Raw genomic sequence first — 12,619 nt, forward strand, 5'->3', positions numbered from 1 at the left:
TGTTGATTGTCTAATATTCCTGCAATGGCAAAGAGTCTTAAACTTTTAGACCAGCATAACTCTCAAGATTCAACCTACCTGTTCTGTATCAAGATATATAGTTTCCTGTTTTTGAAAGCTCTTTCAACTGTCAGGTTGTTTGAAATGTGTTTGGGGGATGAAAACTTGGGTGATAATATTAAAATGAAGTTGAAGTATAGTTTTGATGAATCAGGAAGCCATATGATATACAATCAGACAACATGGATACAAATAACATGATCTTAACAGCTTTTTCACATTGAGCATCAATGCTGGTGATACATTCGTTTGGAAAGAGGATTCTCCAAAAGGCCTTTAATGATACAGTTGTGTAAAGAAAGTTGCAACACTTTGGCGGCTGAAGGTTTGTTGAATACAAATATTGACATGCTGGTCAAAGATGAATTTCTTATTGGGGATAAGATAGTGATGGTCAATGAAGGACACACACTGTTTAACGGAAAAGCTGCTGAAATTCATCGGAGACGTACTTTCTGAGATTTGTACACCAAATCAAAGGACTGAAAAAAAATTATGCCAATGTCTAGGCAATGCATAACCTTCTTGATTATTTTGTGGATAAAAATGGAAAGATCACAAGGCAAGCTTATGATCACGACACACTGCAAAGGCAAGGACTAAAATGTTAAATCATCACAAATTACAACAAATTCCTTATAGACAAAAGCACTCTTCAATCACCATTGGTAGATTCCATACACATCAAATGAGATCAACTACATCTTGCTTGAACAACAATAGGCAATATTGCATGTCTCTTGCTTTATACAGAAGCTGTGATCAATGAATTAGATGTTGAATGGAAAGATACATTTATTAAGTAGGGTCAACATCCATCATATTGAGAGTGATTTCTTTTAAGTATCTGATTAATATAATTGTTTTTTTTTTTGTTTTTTTTACAGTGATCACCACTTATCAAGGCCAGGAAGCCACTCAGGGATAAGGGTTATTGCAAGTACGTTATGTTAGTGTGGAGATTTGATGAAGTGTTTACTTAAGGGGGCGGTTCATTAGGAATTTGTTAACATTGGACTTGAAGACATCCAAGTTGTAGTCCGGTGGGAACAGAGTTCCACAGGCGTGCAGTTCTAAGAAAGAAGCTTTGTTCATGGAATCCGCGTTTTGATTTAGGCACAGATATAGAGTGGGGGAAATTTTTCACAGTGGATTCAGCTAGACGGGTGTTTTTCGTGAAAGACTGGCGAGGGGGGACCAGAGATTAAAGTTCAGACGAGCACCTGCCATGGAAATAACGATAAAACAAGGATAGGCTCGCAACGTCTCTTCTGTGGGAGAGAGGTTGCAGGGTAGAGAAAAGGGGCATCCCCCACTAAGCCACGAAGTCTATTTTGTACTCTGTCAAGGCAGGATAGGCTGTTTTTGGCAGCTCCTGCCCAGATATGGCAACAGTATTCCATCCTTGGACGTACTTGGCTTTTATATAGATAGAGAATTGCATCAGTAGTGAGATATCTTCTGGAGCGGTAGAAGGATCCCACCATCTTTCCAGCGACCTTGGCAACAGACTTGATGTACATGTTCCATTTCAGATCAGGAGTAAAGGTTAACCCAGAAGCTTGTCAAAACACGGGGCCTCACCCAGACGAGAGCCATCCATCACAATTGATGCCAGATGGGGATCAGAGCGTTGATGATGTAAGGATAGGAGTTTGGTTTTGGATGCATTAAAGGTAACCAGCCACATCTTCCCCCACTGAACCACGCGCTCGAGATCAGAGGAGAGAGAATCAGAGAGAGCTTTGTCATTTACAGCCTTTGATGTGTTGCCGTAGATGGTCGTGTCATCAGCATAGATATCAACGAATGATTTAAGTATGTGTTTAGGGAGGTCATTGATGTAGATCAGGAAGAGAGTTGGGCCCAGGATGGACCCCTGAGGGACTCCAGCATTTATATTGCATTTATATTGTTTAGTTTTGTCTTGATTTGTATTTGTTTATTGTTCACACCTTTTCTTGGGTCAGTTCTGTTCACAAGGTACTTGGACATACATAGGAGTTGATTGAGCTGAGTAATGCAAGAGGTATTGATGCTCTTGAAAGAACAGATATGAAAGGCTGCCATAAAGTTCTAATTTCAATTATGTAATTTATAGTAGTATCTCTAAAACTTAATTTTTAACCTCTTTGATAACATCTTTTTGCATTCAAAATAGTTTCAATGCATTCCTTAAACTTGTGATGGAAAATTGCATGCCTAATTTGTCCACTTCCTAAAGATGACACATTTTAACGAAAAAGTAGAAAAAAAAACAATCAAGAGCTCAGGCTGCATATATACATATAAGTGAACGTGTCTGTCTGTGTACATTTCCCTACGCAATAACTCTCTCAATTTTTAGTCTACAGACTCAAAATTTGATATACAGGGTACTGAGATTTGGGAAAATCGATGTGATCGGTTTTCGGCCAGAAATTTGGCTGTTAAGGGGTCAAAGTTCAATGATTTGACCTTTGAGAATTCTACCAAACTCCTCCAACAATTTTGGGTCTAAACACTTGACATTTTAGATATTGGTTCCATGGACATGGATCTAACTTAATAACTTGATTTGAGCCCAAAACAATAAATATTAAAGGGTCATAATAGGGTTCAAAGTTTAAAAAATTACCGTTTTTTTTTTTTTTGCTCAGCATACACCTTCAAACACCCGGGCAACGCCGGGCCAAAATGCTAGTATATATATAAAAGTGAAAGTGTCTGTCTGTGTGTGTCTGTGCACATTTCCCTACGCAATAACTCTGTCAATTTTCAGTCTACAGACTCGAAATTTGATATACAAGGTACTGAGATTTTGGAAAATCGATATGACCGGATTTCGGCCAGAAATTTGGCGATTAAGGAGTCAAAGTTCAACGATTTGACTTTTGAGAACTCTACCAAACTCCTCCAACAATTTTTGGTCTAAATACTTGAAATTTTAGATATAGGTTACTTGGACATGGATCTAACTTAATAACTTGATTTGAGCCCAAAAGAATAAACTTAAAGGGGTCATAATAGGGGTCAAAGTTTAAAAAATTGACCACTTTTTTTTTTTGCTCAACTCCAAATACCCGGGCAATGCCGGGCTGAAATATATATATATATATATATATATATAGATACACACAGACACAGTATAAATGTTAGAACAAATTACCTTAATACTTGTTGTACAAGTCAAAAATATGCCTGATAATAACTTTAAAATTTGATATAAGACCAAACCTTTCAATTCTTATCGAGCCGTCAACTAAAATTCAGTTCAATACTAGTATATAAAAATAAATTAAGTTACATAGAATTTTCTACGTTCCATCCTTATGAGGATTTGTTAGGCTATCATCTCACTACCCAGCTCTATTCACATATTCAGCATGCAGTATATACTGAAGATTTAACAACAGGTCCCTTCAGTCTTTGACAGACTATGGATATTCACGAAGGGGTGCCTGCACGTGAAAAATTTTTGTGGCAGGAGGTGCAAAATCTCCAACCACATCTCTCCTGAGTTGACATTGTTAAATACCAGTGACAAGTGAAATGTATCTACAGGACAACTGAAAACAAATGCTGAGATATTGCTTAACTTTGGTGATCTGACGAAAACTGGTGTGCCAACACAATTATGCCATATATACTGAAAATAGATGCACAAAATTCAATGTAGATACATGATATATATATATATATATATATATATATATATATATATATATATATATATATATATACATATATATATATGATAAAAATAAACAAAACGATATAATCCTAGTTCATTCCAAGAGTATGTTATTTAAAAACAATTGTTTCTGCCCATTCTATTAAATATACATATTTGTGATGTACAAAATTTGCCAAACATTCACAAAATGGCTTCATGAATGCATACCACACACTGTGGTAAGTAATTAAAAGGATCTCTGCTGAATTTATTCATTAGTAGCTGTAACTGTTTTAAAAAATTTGGTTATATTTTGAAAAGCAAAAATTGATTACCAAAGTTTAGATCCATCCCACTACCAGGGTTACCCTTGTAATTGTTACCAGGGTTGAAGTCAGGGTTGCCCATGTAATTTCCACCAGGGTTGAAGTCAGAGTTACCCATGTAATTACCACCAGTGTTGAAGTCAGGGTTACCTTTGTAATTACCACCAGTGTTGAAGTCAGGGTTACCTTTGTAATTACCACCAGTGTTGAAGTCAGGGTTACCTTTGTAATTACCACCAGTGTTGAAGTCAGGGTTACCTTTGTAATTACCACCAGTGTTGAAGTCAGGGTTACCTTTGTAATTACCACCAGTGTTGAAGTCAGGGTTACCTTTGTAATTACCACCAGTGTTGAAGTCAGGGTTACCTTTGTAATTACCACCAGTGTTGAAGTCAGGGTTACCTTTGTAATTACCACCAGTGTTGAAGTCAAGGTTACCTTTGTAATTACCACCAGTGTTGAAGTCAAGGTTACCTTTGTAATTACCACCAGTGTTGAAGTCAAGGTTACCTTTGTAATTACCACCAGTGTTGAAGTCAGGATTATTTCTTCTGTTTTGTCGATACATCTTTAGAATTAAAGGATGTAAAATATCTGAAAAGAAAATATAATTCCACTTTTTAATAAAGTAATCTAAACATTTCTAAAGAGTAAATCTTAAATTTACTAAGTTTCTTTGGGCATCTCTTAGCTTAATAATCCCATTACAACATTCAATTAAATAAATTACATATACATATTTCTAACAGACAAGGAGTGTATAAATAGTTTTAAGCAGGGTTGTGGAGTCGGAGTCGGATTTCTAAGAGTAGTTGGAGTCGGAATTTTTTTTTATCCGACTGACTCCTTAAGTCCAATGAATTTATTGTTTTTTTACATGGTTTTCCTGTTTGGTTTTATCAGGGTTTTTTTTAAAATTACATTTTCACCCCAAACAAGGCACATTGCCACTTTGATGTAGGAAGTTACTACCAAGGACCTAAGTTTCAGGGGTACTATGTAGGGAGTTTAGCAGCAAGATGTCTGTTTACATTACACTTGAACTTCTGCATGTCAATACAGTTGGGGAAGCAGGACCCGGAAGAGAATTCCAAAGTCTAGCATTTCTGGGGGGAAAAGCTGTTAAAGTAGAAGGCTTTCTTACATCTGGGGATCTCTACTGTGTAGGGGTGGCATTTCGCTGCTTGTCGGCTTTGTCAGGGGTATTTTCATCGAGGGGGGACAAGAGCTTGTAGTTCGTCAGAGCATCCACAATTAAAACACTTGTAAAACAAGCAGAGGGATGCAACATTTTGTCGATGGGACAGGGACTGAAGCTTAGATAACAGTTCAGGACGTATCAAGTTGGCGACTCTCTTTTGAACACTGTCCATGAGCGAGAGACTAGTAGCAGATGCACCAGCCCAAATGTGACAGCAGTACTCCATACATGGGCGAATGGGGTCTTTGTAGAAGTTAAGGATATTTTCAGGCATAAGTAACTTTCTAGCACGGTAAAGAGAGCCCACCTTCTTCGCAGCACCCTTCGCAATGATCTCAATGTATTTATTCCAACTCATGTTCCCTGTGAACGTTAAGCCGAGGAGTTTGAACAAAGTACTTTCAAGTGATGTATCTTTAGCCATAGCTATTGGTGGTTGATTAGGTTTCATGTAATTATTAAAGGAAACAAGCTTTGTCTTGGCAGCTTTGAACGTTACCATCCATTTCTGACCTCATTCCACTACAGACTAAAGGTCTTCCTCTAGAGTTTCCGCCATTGCCTTAGATATGTGCTCATTAGTTTTTCCCACGTGCCTGCTATAGAGCGTGGTGTCATCGGCAAATATATCCATGTCAGAAACAATTTTATCATGTAAGGATCTATCCCTGAGGTACACCTGCATTTATCTCATATTGTTTGGACATACACCCATCGAAGACAAACTGGATTCTTCTCTCATTTAAGTCAGATTTAATTATATTAAGCATTCGTCCAGTAATACCATAGATTTTATTTTTATGAGAAGACCATCGTGCCATACCCTGTCAAAAGCCTTAGATATATATAGGGCTACTGCCCTCTCCTCTCCTGAATTATCCAGTGCTTGGTATATACGTTCAGAGATTACAGTTAAAATATCTGCAGTAGAACGGGCTAGCCTAAATCCATATTGATGGTCAAACAGAAGTTTAGCAGCTGTAAGCTACATTAAAGCTTGATTAATTAAAGACTCAAATATTTTGTCGAAAAGCAAGAGGAGGTTAATTGGGCAATAATTTAATGGGTCAGTCCGTTCACCAGAGATTTTGTAAACTGATGCAACAGAAGCAGTATTCCAGCTGTCAGGAAAGCAAGATTCGTTAAGACATTTGTTAAAGAGTTTAGAGAGAACTGGAGCAACCTCAGAGGAGCATTTTTTTCATAGTGCAGTCGGGATGAGATCAGGTCCATATGCTTTTGAGGTGTCTAGGTGTTTTATGATATCATGTACTTGATAATGTGTGATTTTCAGATCATCTAGTGTGGTTTCTGTCCACAGAAGAAAATCAGGGAGGGAATGGTTTGCTGGGTCCAAGGTAGAGTTTGAGGGAAAATAACAGACAAACATGTTAGCTTTCTCAGTTGCTGTGCAAACAACCTCATGATTGTTGGATAGTGGAGGAATTATTGATTGCCCATTATTTACTACACTATTGTAGATTTTCCAGATGAGTTCACAATTACTGCACTTCTATGCGTTTCCTTATGGTTTCAGTATATTCACTCTTAGCTGTTGCTACTTCTTTCTTACAATTACTTCTAGCTTCTATATATTTTGTCTGTTTGTACAGGACTTATGCTGGATAAATCTACGGTATGTGGACTCTGAGCAATGGCAACTGTACAAGTAGAAGTAAACCATTGGGGAGAGTAGAGTTTGCTATAGAACTTCTGTGTAGGAACATGTGCTTCAATTGCTGCTTGGAACCATTCAGTAGTCTCATGTGCGCACTATTCTGCAGGAAGAGAAAAGATATTTCCCCATAGGCCATCTCTGATGTGATCTCTAATGGCATCCCAGTCAGCCTTATTTTAGTACGTTGTCATTTTGAGCAATGGCTCTTCAATTTGGGGTCGAGAGTTCACAGCATGATCAGCATTCCTAAGTGGGCAATCAGCATTTGTTACACGATCCTCAGGATCTCTTGTAATAAATAGATCCAGAAGTGAGACTTGCTGATCCTGGCGATCTGGGAGACAGGTTGGGAATGTTACTGTCTATGTCAAGGAATAGGATATAGCATAGTTATGGATGATGCTACTAGCTGTCAGTGTAAGTAGAGAAGTCAAGCAAATTTCTGTGGTGGGCGTTAGAGTTGCTGAATACATGTATTTGGGTGCTCTAGTGCGAAGGGAGAGTGCTACATTTATGCTGTCAGAGACATGATTGATTATAGTGCAGTCCTGGGTTGTTGGAGAGCAATAAAGAAAATACAAGTAGCTAACGCTATGTTGTAAATTTAGTTTAAAGCACATGAAGACCTGGTCACCTGATTCTTGTTTAGATTCCCTAGACATAGGAAGGGTGTTACAAATATAGACCCCAAGTCCGTTTCTGTTTAAGACCTTACGACAAAGTGGAAGATAACCAGGCATGTTAAAGATGTTAGAGGGGATGGAGGAGTGCAAGTTATTTTCACTTAGTGCTGAGATATCCAGGGAGTTTGCTAGGAGAAATGATTCTACATCATCTAAGTTAGTTCTAAGTTCACGGATATTTGTAAATGCAAGGCTCAAGGGAGGAGGCGTGAGTGTGTTGTGTCTGGTTTCAACATTTTTTTGGATTGAGCTGTCATTTCATTCTATTTTGTAGTTTCAGATCTAGACTGAGGTTCTAGGCAAAACGGATGTACATAGCCACCATCATGTAACATGAATAGACCATCAACCGGTTCCTCATCCACAGAAATGTGGCCTTGAGAATGCCCACTAGAGAATGGCCACCTCTGCTCCTGGCTAATAGGCAAAGAAGGAGTAGAGAGTACAGATAGGCAGAGTTAGTTTAGGTTTGATCAAGTCACCAGCTCTAGGGAGGTTGTTGTCTAGGAATGAGGAGGCCTTCCTCCCCGTTTGGTGCCAAGACATATGAGGTCAGTGGCACAGGTTTACAAATCGGAGTTTTCCTTATCCTAGATGGATGACCTAACCAGATCTACTGGTCCATCAGCACCGAGAGGGTTTTCCCTGCACCTGGTTTCAAAGCCAGGTATTTCTATGCTCCGCATAGATAGTTAGAATTCATAGAGTTAGTATCAAAGAATTAGTATCTGCTTTGAAGTTACACTTCTCAGAATAGGATTAAGATTGATTATGTTTTAAAGGAAGTATGTATGAGTATGGGGTGTAGATTAAAGGTTAATATCTACTAGGGTTAAGAAAAGATCAAATATGGTTTGTGGATTAGTGACTATTTGGAAAATTATAGTATAAGGCTTACAGTACGTTTTGATATGTGTTTTAGGGGTTAGTTTTCAAGTATAAATAATCACCAGTACTTTATCCCATCTAATGAAAGAAAGATATAGTTGCAAGTTAATATAGATCACTTATAATCTGGGCACAAACTGTGGCTATTAGTTATCTATTTTATAGATATTCTATAGAGTATAAATATAGGTTAAGCTAATGCATCTCTTAACAATAGAAATCTGTAGATGTTTAGTATTTATCGATTTTGAAAAGGTTAGCCTCCTAAAGTTTAGGACGGAAGCTAAACCCTCCTCCCAAGGCGCATGCAAATTATGTGATTTTATATCAGCTTGGGGAAAAGAGCAAGTGGCTTTTTGTTGAGTTGAAACAGGAGAGATGGTATAACTTACAAGAATACAGCATTAATCTACAATATAGATATACTGGGGTTTGGGCAGGATTTAAGAGTATAAGTATTTTTAATGTTTATCATGCAAAACAGACAGGAAGGCGTCTTGGAGACATTTGGAAATAACATTTGTGCCAGTTATTTTAGTAACATGCATCAGTAACAATATACATGTGGCCAGTATAGGCCTTATATTTAAACAATACACTAAGTCATAGAATGATAAATTATGATTTCCAAAAACAGGGAAGCAGTATAAGTAAATAAGAGCAGGAAAACAGGTTTGGTGAATAAGTAATAACTAAGCAGTGGTTTGCACAATTTACCAGTTTTTGTATGGTTTTGCTTTTATTTTTGGAGATATCTCATATTTTGTACTGTAATGCTTCCACTTCATCAAGATATTTCGGTCTGTCGGATCACTGCCAATACTGTCTGAACAGCTGTTTTCGTTTTGGTTGTGACGTCACACAAGATCAATGAAAGTACTGTCTTTGAGTGGGATCACTGTGGATTATATTGGATAACAATCAGATTGTAATATGAAAGTTATCAAGGTACTGAATCAAATGGAATTTGGCAATTGGATTAGTCCGGGATTGATCCGGAATTACAATCTTATCTCCTCCACCCAAAAAATAACGGGCATAAATCAATATGGGACAATATCGTAGTAATTGTTAGTAGTGAAAATTTGGTAAATTTGATTACTTAAGGGGATGACTCATCAAGAATTTGTTTATGTTGGACTTGAATATGATCAAATTGTAGTCAGTTGGTAAGCAGGTGAATGGAAGAGTTCCACAGGCATGCAGTTCTAAGAAAGAAGCTTTGTTTATGGAATCTACGTTTAGGTTTAGGCACAGATAAAGAGTGGGGGAAATTATTGATAGTGGTTTCAACTAAATAAGTGTTTTTCATGAAAGTTTGGCGAGGGGGGACCAAAGATTGGAGCTCAGACAGGCACCTGCCATGAAAATAGTGATAGAGTAGAGACAGGCTCGTAACGTCTCTTCTGTGGGAAAGAGGTTGCAGGGAAGAGAAAAGGGCACCCCCACCAGGTTACGAAGTCTATTTTCAACTTTGTTGAAGTATGGTAAGAGTTTTCCAGGAGCTCCTGCCCAGATGTGGCAATAGTACTCCATCTTTGGATGTACCTTACTCTTACTGAAGTAGAGAATTGCATCAGCAGTGAGATATCTACTGGAGCGCTAGAAGGATCCCACCATTTATCCAGCCCAGAATCTTGTCAAAACATGGACCCTCCCCAAGACGAGAGCCATTCATTTCAATTGATGCCAGATAGGAGATCAGAGCGTTGATGATATAAAGATAGAAGCTTGGTTTTAGATGCATTAAAATTAACCAGCTACTTCTTTCCCCATTGCACCACATGCTCCAGATCAGAGGAGAAAGAATCAGAGATCACTTGGTCATTTACGGTCTTTGATGTTTTGACATAGATGGTAATGTCATCAGCATAAATGTCTTCGAATGATCTTAGGATGTAATTTGGAAGATCATTGATGTACATCAGGAAGAGAGTTAGGCCCAAGATGGGCCCCTGAGAGACTCCGGCATTAATACTGTGAGTTTCACTACTCTTATGAACCAATCAGAGAGAAATGGTTTAATACTTGAGAAAACATTTCCAGCTATACCGTAGCTGGAGATCTTGTGAAGTAGGCCTTTATGTCATATTCTATCAAAGGTCGTCAAGAGCAATCGCCCTAGAAAGGAAGCCTCCATTGAGAGATGCGTTAATTCTATGAGATATAATCTTTACCACATCTGCTGTAGATCTAGCAGAACGGAACCATATTGCATATTACTAAGAAGGTTATTTTTGCTGAGACGGTTAACTACTTCTCCATTTAACACGGATTCCATTAACTTACTTATGATGCACAGGAGACTTATTGGTCTGTACTGAGAGAAAGATGACCGATCACCTGAATTCTTTAATACAGGGAATACTGGTGAGGTTTTCCAGGTTGTTGGGAAGCAATTCGCTTTAAGACAATGCTTAAACAGCTTTGTAAGTATAGGAGCTAGTTCTGGTTGAAGCTTTTTCAGCACTATAATTGGAATGCCATCAGTGTCAGTTGCTTTACTGGAATTAAGATTTTTGATTAGCTTGGCAACATCAGACACAGATATTTGTATGTCGCATAGTGTATTTTCTGATAAAAGAGGAAATACGAGGGGTTGACGACCTTAGTCGCATCGGATATAATTAGTTTCAAAATTCTTGGCAAAGAGTTTGGCTTTGTCTGATGCTGATGAGATTACCTCAGGTCCATTGATGATGGTTGGGATAGAGCACATGCTTTTGTTCAGGATCCTGTTTGCTATTTGCCAAAACTGGTGGTAACCAAGCCGCTGCTTAGCTACTTTGGACTTAACGGACTGAGCATACAACCCTCTCACATTCTTTATTACTCTTTCACAGTGATTGCTGGCAGTCCTAGAATCAGCTTTATTCTCAGTACAGCTTCATGTTTTTCCTTTGATCTTCTTTCCATTAAGGCAGTATTATCTTTTAAAAAATTTCTTCTCTGTATATGTCTTTACTCCCCTCTTCTGAAGAGAAGCATTTGGCTTCAAAATGCCATAGCCTAAAGATGTTTCCCTATCCCAAAACATTGTAGTCTCTTTATAACTGAAAGCATAATAAAATTTAATTGTAATTTTTTATCCCTTTTTTATTTTAACTTAATCTATAAACTTAGTTCGTGTTTTTAAATTTATTTAAATTGTATTTTAAACCACATTTCCAAACTCTAATTCTTATCTGAATTCATTTTAACTGGTGAGTCTACTCCCCATGTTATACAATAAAATTTGATAATGAAATTTTGTAAGATGGATTTGCATTTAAAAAAAAAGCTTTAAAACTATTTAAAATTTTAACCATTCCTTAATCTGCCTTTAAAATAGATATTACTAAAAAATTAATTTATTTTATTGTATTAGTTCATTCCATTTCTATATTCTGTGCTATCTACCCACTTGAAACTATTTTCCCATATTTTTCTCGCATGCCATTTGTTCGTAATATATTAGTAATAGTTAGCAATATATGTTTATACACAATAGAAAAAGTGGAAATACACATCTCTTTTCTAGCATTCATCACCTTTGGTAAATAAGTTTGTATGTATAAATTATTAATACAGAAATCGAAAATTATACCGTTTAAATTAAATAAAAGGAAGTATTAAAATCAAAGTACACATTTGGCTCTTAAGGCAGATCCTTCCTCCCTCCCCCTCTCTTACTGCTCTCAAATAAGCGCTAATCTTTGCACCCCAATTCATTCCACGTGGAGATACTAGTCTTTTAACTAGACCAACATGGGTCGCTCGAAGAACACCAAGTTAAGTGCATCTATATATTTGTGTTGTGTGGAACCTCTTTATGTAGATCTGATCCCACCATTTCTTTGGTTTTCTTTGCTTTATATTCTCTTACATATTCAAATAATTATTAACATCCTATTCATTTATCTTAAAACAAATTAGTTGCTAGAGCAGATTGGTTTTCTCACAGTATTTGAAAGATAAAATTTCTTTTAAATGTTAGAGGGGAGTCTATTTCCAATCTTGCACTTATTTATGAAGAATAGAGAAAAACTTTGAAGTAAGATACTCAATATCTTCATCCATGCGGGGGTGCAGAAATATCTGGCGTAGAAACCAGGCGCATTGTTAACCCTCTCGGTGTGATGGACTCGT

At 37.3% G+C, this 12,619-nt stretch overlaps 1 protein-coding gene across 1 annotated transcript in view; it reads right to left on the minus strand.

Moving 5' to 3' along the window:
* Positions 1-12,619, minus strand: part of LOC145277677 (uncharacterized) — a 45,356-nt gene that overhangs the window by 14,648 nt on the left and 18,089 nt on the right. The window contains exon 2 of the mRNA XM_080129356.1: positions 4,051-4,635. Coding sequence (XP_079985482.1) covers positions 4,051-4,609 — 559 coding nt within the window. The 5' untranslated portion in view covers positions 4,610-4,635. The remainder of the gene's footprint in view (positions 1-4,050; positions 4,636-12,619) is intronic.

The sequence above is a fragment of the Euprymna scolopes genome, chromosome 1 (assembly GCF_053919585.1).
Source record: "Euprymna scolopes isolate OS-2025 chromosome 1, ASM5391958v1, whole genome shotgun sequence".
Taxonomy (NCBI): Eukaryota; Metazoa; Mollusca; class Cephalopoda; order Sepiida; family Sepiolidae; genus Euprymna; species Euprymna scolopes.